This window comes from Pollicipes pollicipes, unplaced genomic scaffold (genome assembly GCF_011947565.3).
Source record: "Pollicipes pollicipes isolate AB1234 unplaced genomic scaffold, Ppol_2.1 Scaffold_7231;HRSCAF=8579_pilon_pilon_pilon, whole genome shotgun sequence".
NCBI classification, from domain to species: Eukaryota; Metazoa; Arthropoda; class Thecostraca; order Pollicipedomorpha; family Pollicipedidae; genus Pollicipes; species Pollicipes pollicipes.
The window spans coordinates 47,140,162-47,161,356 of NW_023597034.1; the positions used below are offsets into that span (position 1 = coordinate 47,140,162).

General features: G+C 52.2%; 1 protein-coding gene across 1 annotated transcript in view; it reads right to left on the minus strand.

Annotated features, from left to right (window-relative positions):
* The window catches only part of LOC119110199 (neuroligin-4, X-linked-like), a 67,317-nt gene extending 63,339 nt beyond the window's left edge, over positions 1 to 3,978 (minus strand). The window contains 3 exon segments of the mRNA XM_037233934.1: positions 2,667 to 3,001; positions 3,421 to 3,522; positions 3,962 to 3,978. Of these exon segments, the coding sequence (XP_037089829.1) occupies positions 2,667 to 3,001; positions 3,421 to 3,522; positions 3,962 to 3,978 (454 nt within the window).
* Positions 3,979 to 21,195: the final 17,217 nt, after the last annotated feature.

Here is a 21,195-nt window from a genome sequence, read left to right on the forward strand (position 1 = left end):
AATGCAAAAACAATTTTGCAACTTGGATGCGTTGTCATCGTAATCTCTACCGATTTGCTATTCGCGCTCTGCGAATGTGGACAATATAAGTGTTTCGCAGTCCCGGTGCATGGGATAAGTACCATGTTGGTATTAGAGCAGATTTCTTGTTTGGCAGCAATCTTACCAAAGGACGTGCAACCAGTTTTCTGTTTGTGAAGATGTGTCCAACCAGTTAACCGGAGGCAACGCCACCAAGACTCCTATACGATAGCACAGATACCCACTAATCTTTTAAAAATGGTGGAAAGTTGTAAGGCTATTCAGTTTGATGGCATGTAAAACATTCTTTAACACTGATTTCACCTTGACCTATCAGTTCAACGTGGCAATATGTCTATGCAGTGAGCGCTAGACTTGTTTGTGTCGATAATTTCAATCCGCTTTATGAGCGGAATGGCTTGAGCATATTGACATCTAATGATTTCCGTAGTTGTAGGCGGACATATAGATCATCATTTTGTGCACCAACATCACCTAAGTTGTGAGTTTCTGTTGCAGACATACCTAACTCCCGGTTGGTCCTAAAGACAGAAAGAGTGCCATCGCTTCCCCTGCCTCTCAATATCAGCAGGCTTCTGCTGGCACGCCAGACACTGCATTCGAAACTGCATCGCCGCATTCGAAATTTCGAAATTTCCTTCGACAGGACTTGGCTTGCGGCCGCGATCGCCAGCATGGTCACTTCACTCTGGACACGGGTGAAAAAACGCGTTTTCTGTTACCGACAAAATTTGGAGCCATCTAAATTGTCACCTGAAGCCAAATCTTTCAGAAAACGTTGCAATATAGCCATAAATGCAATAAATAATAAAAACAAAGACAAATGTTACACAATGTGGCACAACCATCACATATGTTCGTTTCAGGAGCTTGCACCAAAGTGCGGTTGTTGGCCATCAAACGCTGAACAATGGTTGAGACTTAACTAACAAATTATCAAAGACATACTTCATATAACCAGCCTATAGGCGTGTAGTTTCCTTTTCAGTGGGAGAGGATTGCGCCTCCTAACCAGGCAAGAAGTTTTCATTTTACGTTATATTCTTTAACCATTATTTTTCACTATCACAATCGTTATGGTTCAGCCCTCCCCTTCAATTTTTGTGGGGGAGAAACTATACCCTGCTCCCAAATGTGAAAGAAAGTGCGTCAAATCTATGGAGAAAACTGATCTAAATGTTTTTCAAAGGCAGGCTCAGACATTTTTTCCTGCCTCCCCTCTGCAACCCTCATCACAACGTATTTCTCAAAACTGCATCCCCGTAACCCGTAGCCCATCCCCGTTTTGTAACCCCGTAGCCCCACCTTCACCGATAGCATGGTTCTCCAAACACTTGACGACAACGCCACTTTTGATTTTGTGACATCATCGCACCATCAGCTTGAAGCGTCGGCGACCTCCGCGTTATTTGCATAATCATTGCCAGTGTAGAACTCGTACTTCCTAACATAATTCCAGCTGTTTAGAGCAAAAACCATGCAAGATTGATATCAACAGACGCAAACGACATTTTTTTAACACCTCTATCACCTTTATTTAGCTTTGCAAGCAATATTGTGACAATAAAAAGCGTTTTATCCCACGTCTTTCCACCGATCAGTACGCTAAGTATGAGGTGCAGCGGGCAATGTGAGAGGCCGACACCAGCAATGCTCGGCCTCTTCACCTCAAAGCCGCTGTTCCCCCAAACAGCAGGAAGCCCTGGATGAATCCTTGACATGTGTCGCACCAACGAACTCCGTATACCTCTAAAGCTACAGCTCAGGTATCCACGAACACTAATCCTCCTAGATCGGCAGGTCTTTTTAACTCTATTGTATCCTAAAAAAACTGACGATTAGCTACATTCTTCTAACCACTCAGCTTCTCACGACATGAACACAACCAACAGCAACCTACAGTATTGCACTAAACTCAATGCATTACCGCGTGGCGAGCACTGGAGGCCATCTGTCTCACATGGCACGACGCTTTGAAACGCTGCGTGGCACACTGATCACGTTCCTCGCAAGATGCTGTGGCCAGTCACGATTCTTACGACTGGTGGTAGGTCTAGTTACTTGTTATGTTATACCCTTTAGTCTTTGAAGTCAATCTTGCGTAAAGATCTATGAAAAGCACTAATCTGAAGGACATTGGAAAACAGTGTGTCACCTCTGATCTGTGACATTAGCACTGATCCAGTATAGTTTAAAATATTTTAGTCATCTCATAAAACTATCTGATTAAAGCTACTACGTTTGGCAGCATTTGTGGCTCAACTTACTCATGTAGCAACGCGTCAACGTTTCAAGATATGCTCTATGCATGTTCATGTTGCAAGCGTTAACAACAGCAGACCAATACTAGCCTTGAGTTTCGTCTAGCTGGGATTGTCTGTGGTAATGTGGTGTGGTCTGTTAAATTTTTTCATTTTCAAATTTGTTTCAAATTCTGGTACCAACTGGCTCGCAAAAGTGTCAGTTTCACCGATCATATCCGGTATATCAGAACCTTTTTACCACTGCATGGGCACTCCTCACCTAGCACAGTCACTCAGCCCTGGTTACTCCCCAATGACTCTACCAGCATGGCCACTGCGCCCTGGACACTCCTCGCTGACGCGGTGAACACCGCCACCCACCTTCGGTGACCGGCGAGTAAATGTTGAGGTAGAGGCAGTCCTCGCTCTGGTTGCGCAGGTGAGCGGCCAGACGACGCAGCTGCGCGAGCCGAGCACGAGACATGCCGGCGAGCGCCGCCGCCTCATCCCAGGCCCGCACCGGCGGCCGCTGCGGGCAGACGGGCGGCAGCAGCACGGCGTCGCGCACGCCCTGCCACGGCGCCGGCGTCTGCGGCGGCATGAAGCGCTTCTCATGGCCCAGAGGCGGCTGGGCGTACGGCACGCCGAGGAACTGCTCCACGGGCGGCAGCCGGCCGTCCGGCAGCGTGACGGTGCGACCGCGCAGCAGGCCGCAACTGGTCTCCACCAGCGGCGCGCCCAGCGCCGGCGCGGCCAGCAGCAGCAGCAGCAACAGCGACGGCGGCGGCGGCAGCAGCAGCGGCGGCAGCAGCGGCAGCATGGCCGCCTCACATGGCCGACGGCCGGCGGCGCCGGCGGTGGCACGCTGGCGTCACGCTCCTCCCCGTCCGCGCCGGCTCCGCTTTCAACGAAAATAAATCATGGCGGCTCGCGGCCAGCACCTCCGGGACAGCGACTGCGGTGGACGCGGAGCGCGCGCGGCCGTCGGACTCGCGGCAGCGGCTGGGCGGGCGCGGCGCAGCGGCGAGACACACGCAGCGACGCCGCTGCGGCCTCCGGCGAAACACGGCCGCACGTGGCAGAGACTGGAGGCGGCGGCGCGCCGCGGCCGGCCGCCGCTAAAATTAGCCCGCACTTTGGCAGGCCATGTGTGCGCTGGGCGGCCGCCGACCGCAGGTAGCTGGGGACGCTCAGAGGAGGCCAGGAGTCGGGCAGGGGCGCGTCCAGCTGCGCAGTGCTGGGATGACGGGCGGCCAGGGTGCGGAGGCGTTCGGTGAGGCTCCGGGAGGTCTCACCGGGTGGCCGGCGGCGCCGCCAAGCCGCTTGTGCGCTGAGATGCCGGCCGGTACGGGGGGACAGGGCGCTGTTGTGGGGTGGCGCGCACAGCCGCCTCTGAGGCGTCGCTCCGTAAATATAGCGACAGAAGATGCCCTACCGATGGCAGATTCCCCACATGCCAAATTATCGGGCAGCTCCTACGGCCCCCCGTCGGAGGTATTTGTTTGGAACAGCAGCAATGCTTCCGCAATTGTGACGAATGGGCATCAGGAAGGCATCGCTGTGTGATTGATCTGGGTAAACTGTGGACTTGGTGCCGTGATGGAACACCGCGACAGCGGCGTGCCCTTCCCTAAGCGCCATTTACGCAGACATTGGGCGCAAGGGAAATACTTCACCGATTGGGCGATGTCATAGGTACCCGCATGCAATGAGCTGCGCTACATGTTTGGAAAGCTTCGAGGGTGGGTGGTACGGACAAGACGTTTATGATATGTCGAGCAAAAGCTGACAAAAATATTTCGCTTTTATAAGGCTCTTCAACCACATTCAGGCTCTCTCACACTGCTGCAGCAATTAGCAACACAAAGAGTAGACTTGGGTTAAAGTTTGCATAGTTAAGAACTGGGGTGCTCCGAAAATGCAAACGAGTGGGCAACGGTTGGTTACAGCTGATTAAAAATAGGCGGTGGCTTGCCCGTGAAAGCCTCTGCTGGAGGGGCTATGACATCAGTGGTCAGACTCCCACTAAGACACTTACTACACAATTGGCACGAGGTATCATAAACATGCGATCTTCGTGCCCTTTTCTGCTGTCGGCAGCATCTGAAAGAAATGGTTCCTGGCAGGACACAATGCGGGCGAAAGTCGCGTGTTATTTCAGGCCTATTTTATTTCAGCTCCGCAATCTGACCGCCCATCAGACGACTTCGCTGACCAACGCACGCAGCAGCTATCTCTGACGTCATCAGCACAATTCATTCCGGAGACACTGGCCACGCGGTCGGATGCGAACTGGCGGCCGCTGGCAGCTCTCCAGACAGCATTTGTTATTGGCCGTGCGTGCGTTGGCCGCTGGGCGGCGGCGGTGGCGGCAGCAGCGGCCGTGCGGCGCCGCGGGGCCGCCCGGGCCGGCTGGTGACCCGGCGGGCGGCGGCGGTGGCGGCAGCGGCGGCCGTGCGGCGCCGCGGGGCCGCACGGGCCGGCTGGTGACCCGGCGGGCCGGCGCGCAGCTGCCGCCACTGAGCCGGATTATGGCACGCTTCCGGCAGCCAAGTGGGCCGACGCTGCGCTTTGGTGTCGTCCGGGTGGGAGGGGATGTGCATAGGTGGCCGGGGGCAGTTTGCCGGGCCAAGGGAGAGCAGCGGCGAGAATGCCGTTTGTTGGGTGAGATCCAGGGGTTTTGGTGCATGGATGATCGGACGTTGTGGTGAAATTCGTGGAGGTCGCTCCGGTGGAGGATTTGATGACGCTCTTGGAGTGATCTTGTGGCGCTGCAGTTGGCAGTGGTCTGTACGAGCACTTCGCGTGGACTGTAGGACGGTTATAACACAGTTTGGTGCATGGTCCATAGTGGGCTTGCTTCATCATGGGCGGGAACACATCAGAAACGAAGCCTGTTCCTCAGCCAATGGAGGGTCGGTCTAAACTGATGCCCTTGAGGCAGGCAGATTAGCTGACGCCCAAACCGGTCACGGATCAACACCCCCGTCCCCGTCAGGTGGCCATACACGCCCTCGGTCGTTCCTGCCAGGTGGCCATACACGCCCTCGGTCGTCCCGTCAGGTGGCCATACACGCCCTCGGTCGTTCCCGTCAGGTGGCCATACACGCCCTCGGTCGTTCCCGTCAGGTGGCAAAAGTGGTTGAGGTCGGACAAGTGCCAGCCGAAATAAGTTTGGAACAAGATGAATTCGAGCCAATTGAACAAGTTTGGCTCCCTGGTCATTACTTAACTGTTCCATGTCATTGAGAAACTGACGCTGTTCCCAAGACATTTGCATAGATTAAGCTTCAATTTTGAAATAAAATGTATCAGATGAAGTGCTTGATGTCTAGAGTATCTTCAATTCAAATATATTACGTTTGTGCGAACACCCGGCATTATCAGCTTTACTCGGATGCGATTGGCAATTGCATGTGTAAAAATCTGCTAATAAATGTCATGGATATGTCATAGCTCTGAACTGATCGGTTCACGTGCACTACTGGAATATCAAGGATTACCAACAATTAATATGGTGAAATAGCGATACTGATAAATATATTCGAGAACATTCACTTAATATCTTGATCAGTCTCAGTAACTGAGAGCAGTGGCGCAGCCAAAGGAGAGGGAAGGGGGTGGTGGGGATGGGGGGGGTGGGGAGGAACCTCATGAGACGCCTGCCTTGAACGACATATATATATATATATATATATATATATATATAATATATACCACAGTATATATATATATACCATAGATAATATATATATATAATATATATATATATATATATACGTATATATAACGGAACATAACGACACAACATAACACAACATAATGACATAACATATGTGACATAATTTTACCATCTGGTGATGAGCAAAACTGATTTTAGCTTTAAATCTCATAGCCTGCAATAGGCGATGACATGTCAAGTCCATCAGTCACAATGTAGTGACAGCAGATTGCCGATTTAATATGCGCCGTGAACAGCTGGGACTATTGTTGGGCCCGGGGCAGACCAGCAGCAATAGGTCATCGATAAGTCAGTACTGCATTTATTATTCATCCGTCGCAGGTATGTTTAGCGATCTGTTGGGTCCGTTAGCCTGTTCGCAGTGCATAAGAACTGTCAGTGGCACTGGGACTCGCTCGCAAAAAGGCCCGCCTTCGCAAATCATAGGAGCCCTCCCATGACGATGGGAGGGGTGACGACGACGACGACGACATGACGACTGGTCGCTGGTGCAATCATCGCTGGCCTCCGCACTGTTCGGGCCAAAGTAACTTACGCTGATGACCAATTGGCTTTCTTATGTTTTAATCGTGCACAATAGCGTACAAACAGAAGGTAAGATTTAACGCACTGCTACTTTCCTTCACCGAATATGTAAACATACAGAGCACATGCATTTCGAATGTGTGTAACACCTATTTTCACAATGCATGCTCTTTCTTCGTGTGCTATACGACAAGACTTTGGGAATAAGCGATGACGACAATGATGGCGTCTAAGAGCGCGGCAACGCAGCATCTTCGAACGATGTAAGCTATTCGTTTTATAAAGTCGGTGGACCGCAACTGAAGAACGTCCCTTTAATAACCCCGGTGGAAAAGCAATGATACTTGCCAACAGAGAGCACAGAAAGCCGCCCCGTGAGGCACTGCGAGTGGGGCTAGCCACTCCGTGAAAGGAACCGATGTGGTGGTCAGGAGGGTCGATGAGCAACCATCGAGTGCATGGTCACCGACTGGTGACGTGCTGCGCTGCGCCACCATCGTGCTCTGTCTGGCGTATCTGGTCGCTTACACTTATGAAAATGCAAACGACAGATATTCAACGCGTTTTACTTCAATGCCGAATGCACGCTCGCTGGTGCCTTGCGATCAAGTGCGATTTACGACGACAAAACTGGTGCCGAGTCACCAACGCGCGGAACGCGGGGCAGGATCGAAGCATGACATTTTTCCAGGATGAGTCCTATAAATATCGGTCGCCAGCGCATGACGGCGTCTTCGCCGTAAGCCTGCTGACGTGGCCGCCTCTGCCGGGCTCGGCTCCGGTGCTCTGCGGGGGGCGGGTGGGACCGCGCCAGTCGGCAGCTCCGATGACGCCAGTCCGGCCGGAAGCGGGCTCCGCCGGCCGACGGAGCGGCCGCCGCGCACCTCGCGGGCGGCGGCGTCGGCGGCGGCGGCGCACCTCGCGGGCGGCGGCGGCGGCGGCGGCGGCTGACGCGCGCCGTTTAATCGCCGCCATCTGAGCGCCGGTCACTCCGTCATCAGTCAATACTATCGGTGACGGCCGCCCGACATTCCCTGGCAGCGGACGTCGGCACACGACGCCCCATTAATAGCCTATCTGCATGACGCCGGCGGCCGCCGCCCACCTGCCCGGACAGCGGGCGCCGGACGCCGCCCGCCCGCTGCCGACCCGGCCACGTGCGGACGTGCTGGGCCGCCCGGCGCCGCCGACAAATTGACGCCGACGGCACGGGGTGAGCGGGGCGCACGTGCCGGCGCCGGCCGCCGTGACCGGCTCTGGCGCCGGCCGGACCGCATGAGTCGCGCGCCGCAGCGACGAAACGCCCCGCGTTGACTCGACCGGCTGGGCGCGCCCCCCGTGACGTCATTCGGGAGGCGTGTGGCCCCGCGGACAAATTGCGAGGAGGTGTTGTGGGATAAACAAACACTTAGCTGGTGTGGGACAGGTATTTTTCCACGTCGAGGCTTTCAGTGGGAGGGCGCGCGGTGGAAAGTGTCCGCGATTCCCGACACGACCCGGGCAGACGCCAGCAGCAGGCTTTCTTTCCCCACATAGAATGCGAAGACTTCTGGCGACAAGCGCCTGGGTGCAGGCTCGATACGATTCCTCAGGCGCCTTCCGAGCTTCTACGACAACGTAAAATGTCAAACAGACGGAACAGCAAATTAGTTTGCCCATGTCGCAGTGGCGGTCCGCTAAAAAGTGTCCCTGTGCCTTATTACTGCCATTGGGGTATGTCGGTGTAGCGTACATAGGCAGTTAGCAATAATTGGTCATTAAAAGCTGCGTGAACATGGACGCTTTATTAATAACAAATCGATTTCTAGCATGGTGAGTCGTGCGGAAGTGATGTTTGCTTGACATAATGGGGACTTTGCCTCTTGGTGGCATTGGATATCCATCTACGACCGCATAAACATGGGTCCAAAAAGCATTGCTGGCGGCCATTTTGCTCAACCACCTTCTGCATACCGTTGACGAAACGTGCCGCAAAGCTTATTACATTGGAAAGCACATGCGTCGCAATCTGACCTAAATGTTTTCCAAATCCATAATTTCGTTTGCTAAAACGTGACCTCATTGGCGCCAAAATGTCAAGGACATGCTTAAAGGCTCCAGCACGCCCATCTTGGGCATAAGAAACATGTCAACTAGAGTCAACAGACAGGACATGTTTTCTGTCGTGTAACCGGTTTCTTTTTGTTCATTTGTTCTACGCGACTTGTTCATGCCACTGCCAGCGGGCGCCACTCCATGAGCTGTTGCCCCGTTCAGGCGCGGGGCGGCACCAGCGACACCGCCAGTGCACTGCTCACATCAGCGGTCAAGGTGCCATGCTATGTGTATATTAATGCGGTTAGTTCTCTATGACGACGATAAAAAATGGCTCTTTTGAGCGCATTTGATTACATTTTCGCGTCGGTAAACAAGAGTAAGCAATAGCGAACTGATCGGTATCCTGCTGGAAAGGCGAGCAGAGGCCGATGGCAGTGCGGGAGATCGCGTGATGCCAAACGGCTAGTGGAAACAGGCTGACACCGGCTGAATCATTTTGCGCAGACGTTTACATGAATGGTGCATGTCTGCTTTGAGGCGGCCTGCAGAAGTTAGCTCTGGAACAAAATGTCACGGGCCAGCAAGTCCCAGGCGCGTTAAGAATCAGCCACGCGCTGCGCTAGCTGCCACGCTGTTCTCCCGGACCGCGGGGTGAGGCTACACCCGAGCCACCGCCGCTCTCCCTTCAGCTCCGGCAAGCAGCCAGGGACCAGGCAAGGTATCTGTAAAGCGTAGGGTTTCAAATGGCGCATTAATTTGTTTAAGCACCTGCTGATCGTCATGCAAAACATTAGCCTCATGCCATGCTTTTAGCCAGGTATAATTCATTGTATGTTCTGAAGTTGCTGGATTAGCTAATTAACTGCTCTTGCGCTGCATTGTGAATTCTGAGTTGGTTAGATTACGCAAATTGTGAGACGATCATCCTCTGTTGCATGTCTATTCAGGCGTGCTTGAGGTCGCGAAAACCCGAACATGTAAGTATTTTATTCGAATAAACCTTTGTTTGAGTCTTGGTGTAGGTATTCGAGGACGCTATTCAACTGCAATCGAGTGAAGTAAGATGAACCGAAAGTTGTTCTAATACGCGTGCAAATTAAGGGAAGTCAGGTCTGAGCCCTGCGTATTGTGCTTACCAAGGTTAGACGCGAGACCGGCACTGGCCTAGCAGAACGTAGCCAAAACGGTCGAGTTTTCTCAGCCGTTATCGTCTTCATCTTCGCTGTTAAGTTTCTCTCTTTCTTTACGTCGGTTGTTTGCAAATGCGCTTCGCAGTCAGCTGGCTGGCCCAGGCGTCCGGCTGAGTGACAAACTGTGCCGCCGTATTCTGGTGTAATGCGGCACAGTCTACCTGCCAACTGTCCTGAAAAGCTCGTGGTCACCTCTACTCTCTGTTTTACTCTCCGCAGACGCACAGTGCGGATATTAAGAATAATGATGGCATTGTTGGAGACGACGCAGTGCTTGTAGATAATACACTCAGGTTGATCATACGGCTATAGCGCGGAAAAACCTCTAATGACCTGAATACTTATTCGGCATACTGAATGCGGGCATTGTTACAAGCGTCGGGGCGATTATTCATCTGAAAAGCGTAATCGGCTCCACTTTATAAGACGTTCACGCAAGCTGTGGATAGCATTGCCCGCATATTTGCACTCGTATGTGAAGCTATGGTTTACCCAACGGAATATTCTCGCCATACTCAAATTTAGAGGTTCCTTTTGACATGTGCAGCAATGAAGTCCGCGCAGCCCAAGATCAAAGATGGAGGTTGACACAGGGCATGCGAGGCGGAACGGCATGGTTTTCTATGGGCTGAGCGAGCGCATCTTTAAGCTGTTACATTGGTCGCCGCAGCACGAGCAGGAGGCAGCATTTCTAATGCCTCCTGCTCGCGCCAGAGTCAAGAATAGTTGAAGGGAGCGTTCCACATTTGTATGTTATTCTTTTTAGCCGAAATTGCCATTTGGAAGGCCATTCGGTGCAGTTCACAGCTAGGCCCAGCTTAAGATTAAAACCCCGTCGTTCCTAAACTACTGTTCAGCGAAGATGTGCATATTATTCTGCGCAGACTATTTTGTGCAGATTATTTCAAGGCTATTAAACATGCATGGCGCTATGCATGGTTGATTCATGTCATTCACATCTTGCTACCCCACAGGCAAGACGACGCTCAAGGCCAGGAAGAATATCATTGGCAAAGCCGTTCAGACCTGACGCCTGAGAGGACGACTTCCAGATTCATCAGACGTCAACTGGCTCTTAAACAATGTTAAGCGAGCTGTGCAAGCTTCAATCATGAATTACGTCGTGTGCTGCACAATAAAATAAGTTGTGCATGGTTTCTTGGCTTGTCAGTTATTACGGACATAATGCTGACAATCGAATAACTTAGGAATAGCGCCATAACCGAGTGTGTGAATGTAAGGAAGCATCTTCATCTCACGGATAAATATGCAAGAAAAGACCAAAACACGCGCACATAACCATACTTGGCTGAGCGAACACTTCCAGCGCCGCCACCGCCAGCTCTCGGCGAATTTGAAGCACTACAAATGAGTGCCAGGGTGGCAATTTCGTAAGGCTTATTTGACAGCACCGCAGCATCACGCAAACGTTCCACGACGCAATCAGCGGATAATGCATTAAGGAGTATGTTTACTAAATAGTGAAACTTTGTTGTGTTCATCAGTCTTTTCCGCTTAAAAGTATAACGCTGATTATGATTGAGTTACTTTATCATATCCGATGCTCGCTGTAACAACTTCCGATGTTGAGTATTTCCTTTAAACTCGACAAGTTCCGTTTTTTTAAACATATTGCGCTGCACTCAGGGTAAAACTGTGTTGCTCCCATCGAACATGCAAACACACTTCCTTTGAAGGGGACATGACTAACCAGGTTGAGATAATACAGTGACTGGCAGTGGATTTGGGCTCAATATACAGGTCATGTAAAGGCAGGAAAAGACAATCAGGGAATATTACACATTATTGGTTTCACTCAAACGCTTAAAGTCAAACCTCTTATCCATTATGGATTTGGCTACATGATGGGTGTTCCGGTGCCACGTTTCTGGAGCCGGAACGAGTGCAGGAACTGGGTGTGAGTTGCAAAAACAATGCCGTTTTTTCCGAGCTGATACCCTTTAACCGAGTATGTGCCAGGGCAGGCTGGCAAATGTCGATGGAAAGCTATTGTGGCTTAGGCGGGGGGCGGGGGGGAGGGTATCAACAAAGTTCTATTTAGGCTGAGCACGAAGTGAACGACATGTCAGCCGTCGTAAATACAGATATATGCAAAGTAGATGTATCGGCCTACAAGGGGACACCACTTCCCAACTGCGTCGGCTCCCTGGGACCCTGGCGATGATCTCGGTGTCTCCTAGTGTTTAAGGATCCCGGGCACGTCTTAAGTCTGATTACCATGGGTTAGTGAGGATGTGATTGGGAGGGGCTGATCTGAGGATGGGAGGGTATCTTGATGATGGGATCTAATCTACTGACGGAATCTGATCTGATGATAGGATCTGATCTAATGATGAGACCTGATCTGATGATGACTTCTGACCTGATGGTGAAATGTGATCTGATAACGGGATCTGGTGCGATGATGGGATCTGATCTCGTGATGACATCTGATCTGATGATGACTTCCGATCTGATGATGGGATCTGTTTCCGACCAGGATCTGAAGATGAGGCCCATTGACCTGCAAGACTAGAGGCGTCGCCATCGACGGACGGGGCTCTCACCATTCTCCGGTGGTGCAGGTATGCGAAGGCGAGTCCCGTGCCTCGCATATCACGTACCACTATCACGTCATCGCAGCCACGTATCACGAGGCAAGCATCTCACTCCTATCCACCACCTCTGTCCACATCTTAACACGCATCGATGTACCTAGATTATCAGTGTTGGCAATTCAGATAGCACCGAAGAAACCTAATGTATCTAAATGCAAAAAATCGCGGCGCCTTTGTCGCGTTAAACATACTTTCGTGCAAATCAACTTTTGTAACATAAAACGACCTATAAAATGGCTGCTCTATTTCAGATGTTTGACATCTCGGGTAGACTGCGTTTTTCCCAACTGGTCGATCCCCGTGCGATGACTTACCCGCCACTCGCATCGAGTTCTGGCCCCGCCTCTGCTCCAAGGCACAGTTACGCTCTCCCCTCCCCGGCGTCAGGGTGGCGATGTATGCTGGCGAGGTGCTGATGGTGATACACCTGGTGATATGCCTTCGAGGATCATTGCAGATCCAAGTAAAGTCAGTGAGCTAGACATTCCGCACTGATTGCGTTGGGGGCGCAACCAGGGTTTTGTTATGGGGGGATGGCAGAGCTCGGTGAGTACGCATCAAGCCGCTTTTTGACATTCTGTGGGGAGCGACCCGTGATGAAAAAATGCGGGAGTAGGTAATGCGCTGGGGTCTTTACTACGAAGTTCTCAGCGCTCCTACCTTGCCAGTAAAGGACTCGTGCTGCTGCAGCTTCGGCTGCGCTCAGCGGATACCGCTGACAGACCGATACGGCCATCTATGAGCCAAGAAAGGAACTATCACTTTGGGGCTACCCGCTGTAGCCCGGCGTCAGCAAATGCAAGTGTTTTCCTCTCTCAGATGTCTAAGGCAAGGCCCTGTAATAACGTCGTGGAGCTCGGTTGGGCGGCGACAAGCGCCTAGCATAAACAAATAGCAATCATCTTGCATGAGTGCTTGCCCGGGAGGCGGACTCTCTCCTCTCGCAATTGCGACGCTCGAAGTGAACGGAAGTTGCATGGGGTCCGGGCGGGAGGGCGTAGTTTTGTTCAGGGGTTGTAGATAAAAGACACCTACTTATTGCTTACGGGAGGATAGATTTTGTGCGCAACACAGCTACGCTTTCTGAGGCGTTTTAAGTTGACGGTATTCCTGCAATCAAAAAGTACAATACCTCCCTAAATAATAAATAAAATTCACTCGTCTATCAAAGTGTTAGCCGTTCCCAACAACTTTTGGAAGGGACAAACGGCTCCAATTACTGTAGTTGAAAAAAGTGATCAAAGTTTTCCGGCCTCAAATTGAGCTATCTGGATAAGCTTACTGTATGCACGCAGACTTCCAACTTTCCAATAGATATAAGACACACAGTTTTGCGCCATTGTTTGTACTACGATCGATCGGTGACATACCAGACATGATGGATGGAGTGGGCACATTCCACAGGCCGGCATCGTGGTCCAATGGGCTTCACATCCTCCAAAAATTTGGTTTATACTGTCGCATACCAACACCCGTGACTGCCGTGCTAGAACAAAACGAAAACAAAGACATCTTAGGTTATCTTAGGATCAGCAGTCTATCCATCTTTGTTCGCACGAGGCGAGGATCACGTTTTAAATGTTTTGTTTCACATGTTGCATGTGAAAGCCTCTGTATTTAGTAAATTATACCTGATGCTTCAAGGGGGTGACAAACCGCTATCAAGGTCACCTCACAACCTCCCGTGGCTTTTCCCTGCAGCTCACCACCATTGCACAGGTGACAGGAGTGGTCCCGTTACCCTAACTTTGAAACTCGTATGACATTAAACTGCGTTCGTCTAAGTAGAATGATAATGTTAGTACATTGAGAGAAGTTTGTTAATGTAGCTTTATACGCTCAGAGGCAAGAACCCCGCTTTGCGCCTTACGTTTTAGCTACATAAAGCTGTCCACACCTAAATGCGTGCACCTTCCCAAAGTACGAAAATATCAAACGAACAGTAGGAGTGGCCCAACTTACGCCAGACGATTCAATCTTATTGCAATTTCTTCATAGACATACTCCCCTAATCATCAAATCTATCACAAAACGTGTGACACTCGATTCGGTGGTTCCATTCATCCGGCACCAGCGGCGGGCACAAGGCCCCTTTTCTTAGGATGTTTGCATTGCATTTGACATGGAGCGTAGGCACTGTAGTTTGTGGAAACGTGGGGTGAAATTATTTCCGCACAACTATATTTTGTATGCCTTTGAAAAGGTCCCAGGCTGCACGAGCAAGTGAGAATCATCTTTTTGTCTGTCTTTGAAATGTTCCTCTCAACGACACTGCTCCCAGGCCTGCTCCCACCTTTATCCACTTTAAACCTTAACCCCCCTGCCAATCCTATCCCTGCTTGTAATTCGACTCCCACCTCTAACCACATCCTTGCATCTAACGTTCAGGCAATGTCTCCCACGCTTCAAGTGCGCACCAAAGCATTGTAAAAGACGGCGCTCGGCTGTGGCGGCTGCAGAGGGAGTGTGCTTAGGGAGACGTGCCACAGGAATGCTATCAAGTTTCATAAAGCAGAAAGCAAAGGTAAAGAAACTGTACAGTCCAACATGGGGCCTTGGGATCGCGGTTCGGTTGCAAGACCAATTTACGTTTCGCCTGTTTGGTCCAGTGGGAGACCAAATGCGTGAAGGGACCAGCCAGGCGTCAAATGCCGTGCAGCTATGTTATCAAATGCATGTGTCAATACACACCTAGTCAAAAAGAACCTACATGGGGGTCGGAGGCCTCACTACACCACTCTTTCGTGAAAGTAACACCCCCCCACAGCACGTGTTTCCTCAAAACAGATGGTGTCTGCATCCCACTGAAAAACACCAAAGCTACACCCCCTCGCCGCCGGACGAGACTTTGCGATGGGTTCAGCTGATCTTGAAGAGGAATGCAAAGCATCCCCACAGCAACTCATTACAGCTCCTCGAACCATATCTTCTCACCTCGAAGAAAGTGATGTTCATTCACACTTCTCGAGCGGATTTTGGGATCTGAGATGCAAAGTAATCCCATTTGCCGGGTCACGGAGGGCACCAGAGAGGAAAAAAGCCGTTCGAAATCAAACTAGCATCTCTAAGTGTTACCCTGTTCGAAATGATTTTGTGTTGGTTAGAGAAGTGTAATAAAATCCACAAAAACAAGCAGACTGATAAAAAGGATTTACTTTTTATTTGTTATCCTCTGCAGCAAAATGTATTGAAAATGCAAGAGTATTTGAGAAACCACATTGCTTACGTTTCAAAAACTGGATTTTTCTGTTTTAATTCTATTTTTACGTTGACCGTATTCGGATATTATAAAAAAGATTAGGTGTAGACATATTAGATTATATATATATATATATATATATATATACACACATGAGTCAATAGCTACATTTCGGTGCTATCCCAACAGGTTTTCTTTGGATCTGGGATTTAAAAAGGCAGCACACCTCATCCTCTGAAAACGTACTGAATGCGTTGGCTTTTGTTAGCAATGATCTGACAGGGAATGTTACCACCACCCTTAAAGCCAACATTTTGAAAATATTGTTTTGAACTCCGAGCGACTGACGCGTGGACAGAGGGAGGCGTTGTTCTTGAAAAGGCAACATGGAACATGTTAGAAAATCATGTCCTGTCTCCGAAAAGCACCGCCAGTCACACAAGAAGCAAATATTTTTCAGAACCTGCCGCGGCTGCGTGATACTGAAACCATTTCGGAAACAGGCCAGTTAAAATGAGACCCGGTAATCTGCAGGCAGTTCTCCGCAAACACCTCAGCACTGTCGATTTGAGTATGTATCACTTGTTATTCCCACCTTTGACCAAGCAGAGCAAATGACGTGAGCCCATAATGCCACCACAGAAAATTTGCATGGCATATCCTCGTTGCCATAACTACCGTAACACCGCTACATCACATCGCAACAGTACCTAAAGCTTCTCCAAAACAGCGGCTATCTTCAGCCTTCAACCGCAGTCCCTGTAACACAGCAAAGGATGCAATGGTCCTCGATCACTGTCTGCTGATAAAGCACTGACCACGTGCGGCAACACCTGGGACGCCTTGGCGCTGCCAGGGCCGCGGCTCCGTTCCGCCGAGCGTGCCAGCACCGCAGCTCCGTTCCGCCGGGTGTGCAGGAGCGCTGAGGTCACTTACAATATACCGGCGCTTCACACCTAACCCCGACAACGCCCAGCGAAGAGGGACAGTCGTTCCCGGGGCCGTCGAGAGTGATCCCGGACCGGCACGGGCCCGGGTCGCGCGATGCTCGCCTGACCCTGGCCGGGGTCAGGCGGCGACGCCGCCCTGGCGCCGGGCCGGCGCCGCGGCGAGGTCATTAGCCGGCGGCGGCGGAGCTGCGGCCGCGACCCCGCCGCGCTACGGACTCCTATCTCGGCCACATCGACCGTCGACTCTCATTACCAATCATCAGCCGGCGGCGCTCTCCTCCGGCCGGAGGCGATCAGACACGCGAGCCGGGGCCCACCCACTCTCCCGGCGCCGCCCCCCCCCCCCCCCCGCCCTGCCGCCGGCCGCCGCGCGGGTCATTGTCCATGCGGCGCCGTCCCCAAGCCAAGCGGGGTTTGCTATGATCCGCCAGCCTCGAGGTATCATGTTGTCTATTCGGCACGCTCCATCGGCGCTGGGTGCACCCGAATGCTCATCTTCCAAACCCTGTTATTGTTCGGAGAGCTAAAAGATTTCTCTCAGGTTTTCTGGGCGCGCTGTCCCACCCATTTAAGTGGAAACTTGAAACTTTGTGATTGCCCGTAAACACTCAACACATTCGCGTCACAAGTTTCAAGGGCCTGGTGCAGCCAATGGCGCTCCAAAAGAGGGCTAAATGCAGGGCATGTTCGAGGAGTTTCACTTTTTCGTAAATCGGTGGTTACAGTGAAGCGAACACATCCTCAGAGTAGAAAGCAGCAAGCATGATTTGTGTTTTGGGCCCAGAACCGATTTCTTACAAATCGTGCTTGGTGTGACATTTCCACGGCGCTGTTTTGGGGAAGTCGGTTCTAAGCTGTCAAGGGACCTTCCTAAGGCCCGTGTTGCGTGGTGCTGCGGACTTCGAATCCAGCATTCCCAAACGTCTCCTTCCAACAGAACGTTGGTTATGAGAGGCATACAAATAACACTGCGAGATGTGGGAACCCCTCGGCGTGAGCGTTATTTTCCACACGCTCAAAGCGCGGTTTTCTGTGGTGAAGCTGCAGAGATGTTCGGCGACAGATCGCGTAATTGGTGGAGCAGGGATGGGATGTTGGGCCAATTAGATTAAGATAGAGCGATTGCGGCCATAATTTCACTCAGTGGCGTTAACAGTAGCTGGCGTGGCATCGCTGGAGTAGCCAAATAACAGTTGTTTATCAAATTAGACGATTTTGCTAACTGCATTTTCTCTACAAAATTGTGTTCAGCCCGGAAGTTTAAGGAGTAGTCCATCTGCTTATTCAGCTATTTCAAATGCAGTGTCTAGCCAGCTCACCGCAGCTTAATTACCGTTCAAAGACCCATAGCAATCAACCACTTCTATATGTGAGAAGGCCCCGCTGGTGACCTTGCCAAGCGTACGCACCACAATAAAAACCACCAGTAACGGGGACGACTGGTTCGGCGGGCCTTCTGTGACGGCAGTAGCCATGGGGGCGTTACCAGTGATGATAAGGCTAGGCTTTTTGAGCCAGACCAATTCGATAACACTTTAATTGAGTGGGCCACACGGGTCAACCAGCCGACCCATCTAGAAGATCACACAGGGGTGGAGCCGGATCCCACAGGGGGGAGCCGATCCCACAGGGCTCCTGTTTATCGGTTTCGGTGATTTTTTGGGCTCCAGACATATGTCTGCCATTATGGCATGAAAATTTAAGTAGACAAGATCGACGAGTTGACAGTGAGTTGTCGTCTGGGCAATTGCAACCAAAGCACTGCGGAAAACGAAAATATCCTAGACAAATCCTGATCGCGTTGAAAAAGACTCCGCTCCTATATCGCTTGCGCGACCTAATCTCTTGGTTTAGCTGGCAGCTTCTGCATGACAGGCTGGGTTCGAACTAGCTGGTGATGTAAGTCGCATCCGCTTGGTGACTGGCGCGCATGGGGTGGCAAAGTTTTGACCACTGTTGGTGGGCTGTAGCCGGCACACTCGCCTGCGCCATACAGCTGCTTTGCATCGTTGCCCACTCTGGGCACTAAGATCTGACGTCAATTCTTGGGAAAATCCATGGACAGCACATGGTCTGCGCTTGAGGGCAACAAGCGGTGGCGCTGATTCGGAGACGAGTGGCAACATCATGACGAAACCTTACCCAGTAACGTGAAGACCAGCTAAAACAGGAATCACGACTGACCATGTGAGACTTGCACCTGGACTCGATCCACAAAGGCACGTCGCTCGAGACCCGTGAGCACTGCTCATCAAGCATCAGTCACGGCTGACGAAACACCCCAACGCACAGTCAGCGTTCGGGCATGCAAAGCTGGCGCGGCCCGGCCGCGGGGTGGGTCGGGGATCGTCAGGGAGCGTATCCGGCTCGGATCCTCGGTCGGATCCGCCCGGTGACGCCGGGAGTCCGGAGTCGACGGAGTCTAGCGCTGACTGGGTCACGGCCACGCCCGGCGGGGGCGGGGCTGGAGGCAGCACCTGCACCGCCAGTAGATCCCGTCGTTGCACGGATGGGTCAGGTACTCCGTCGTTCGCCGACATTGAAGACGCGGCCGGTTCTACCTCGCAGACTGTGCTTGCAGTCTTACAGGAGGGCACGCTGTTCGCAGTGGGATGAGAGGTCATTCTAGGTGTCAAGGAGGAGGAGCCGCTCACAGGCACCGAAGCGGACACACGGTTGCGTCGCTGCAGTTAACAGTTTGTCGCGGGATCTCCCTGACCTGCTGCACACAAGCGTCGCACGCCACCAGACCTCCGCACAGGGGCGCAGTCAAAGAGAGTAGGTGGCGGTGGGGGTCCGTAAGAAAATCCTGGCTCTGCCTCTGCCTTCGCAAATGCAGGCTCAACAGGAACGGCAAAGTGCAGCGGGCGACCGAACAATACATGGGTCGGAGCGTTCGCCCGCGCGGGCGCGTCAGCAGCCCGTGGAGACCGCCCCAAAGTCGTCCGCGTCCAGATTAATCCGCACGTGACCTTCTGGATGAACCGCATAAGCGGCTTCACTGCAATCCTGGCGTGCCCACTCGACTGCTGGGATACATCGTCGGTGTGTGATGCTCAGAGCCGTGTTCGTCGGTGTGTGGTGCTCAGAGCCGTGTCCGTCGGTGCGTGATGCTCAGAGCCGTGTCCGTCGGTGTGTGTTGCTCAGCCGTGTTCGTCGGTGTGCGGTGCTCAGAGCCGTGTTCGTCGGTGCGTGATGCTCAGAGCCGTGTCCGTCGGTGTGTGTTGCTCAGCCGTGTTCGTCGGTGTGCGGTGCTCAGAGCCGTGTTCGTCGGTGTGTGGTGCTCAGCCGTGTTCGTCGGTGTGTGGCGCTCAGAGCCGTGTTCGTCCGTTAGCCTCAGGAGCAACAGCCAGCGAACTGCCACTCGCCGCCCGTCGGGTGTTGGGGGAACGACTCACGTGCTCATCTCGACACGTGGACGACGCTCGTGCGTCCTTTCTATGTGAACGAGCCCTCCAAGACTTCTTCGTCGCTTGCTATTGTATCACATGCTCGTTTTTTTCCGGCTGGAAGTGAGAACTTGACGTTAAGCTGACATTGACATTAATGGTGACATGTGTTGGATGACCACAAGTGATTGCAAATATCTTGATCGACACCAGGCTGGCAGACAATTCGTCTGGCCTCTCCGCTCGGTTAGTTCGCTGCAGCAGCTGGGGTGCAGTCACTGGAACGCCTCACACGACCAGCTACTGACGGCGTGTCAGGAGACGCCCGCTGCGAGGCAGCCGCGTTCCCGCCAGTGGTGACGCCATAGAGGGTTCAGTTGGGTTTCGCTGTCCGGAAACCCGGCGAACACGGCGTGCCTCGGGGCCAAATACCCCGGTCGCGCTCAACAGTCGCTCTCACCTTCACCAGCGTAGGATCTTCGAAGAGTGAGGTGCAGCCTCCCCCTCCCCCCTCCCCCCCCCCCCGACTAGGCGTCAGTGCCCAGGCGAGAAATCCCTATGGCAATCTTGTGACCGACGTCCTTCTCGGCCTCTCCGTCCTTTGGAGTACAGCTCGTCCGCAGGGGCCCGAGGCAGGGCACCAGCGATAGCATCCTACGCTGGTACCTGAAGACCATGCCAACGCAATGTATCCAACATTCACGAAGCCTCTGCAGCCGAGATTCTCGATGTCTATCAGGCCGCTCCAGCTCAGCCCATGGACCAGCGGACGGCGATGAATGCTGCATCTCGCAAAGGCACGAACTACGCTTTCAACATGCCCATGCCACAGCGAGCGTCGTGATCTCTCGCAAATGGCCTGGCGCGACGTTATCTGCGACAGAAGACTGAATCAGACTCGCGTGTTAAGTAAAAGCTTTTAAAAAGCTTATGTGAAAGACACTCTGCTTCATCAAGGTTAGTGATCCCGTGGCACACTGCGTAGACAGGCTGTCTCAAAGGAGCTGCACTGTCCAATGAACTGCCATCAATACTCTTGACTATTTGCCGGCTCTAAGGAGTTCTCTTTATGCGTCTTTTGTATTTGGACTTAAGAGCTGCTAAAGCACACAATCCCGTATGATCCGAAAACATAAATTTCGTGCTAGGCGGCATGGCCGCCATTCAAGGTGTTTTCTAGACAGCATTTTGATCTCCGTTTTGGAATGGGCTGTTTTGCCTTGCTATCAAGACTCCCCGGTGCGCTCCCACTGGACCGCT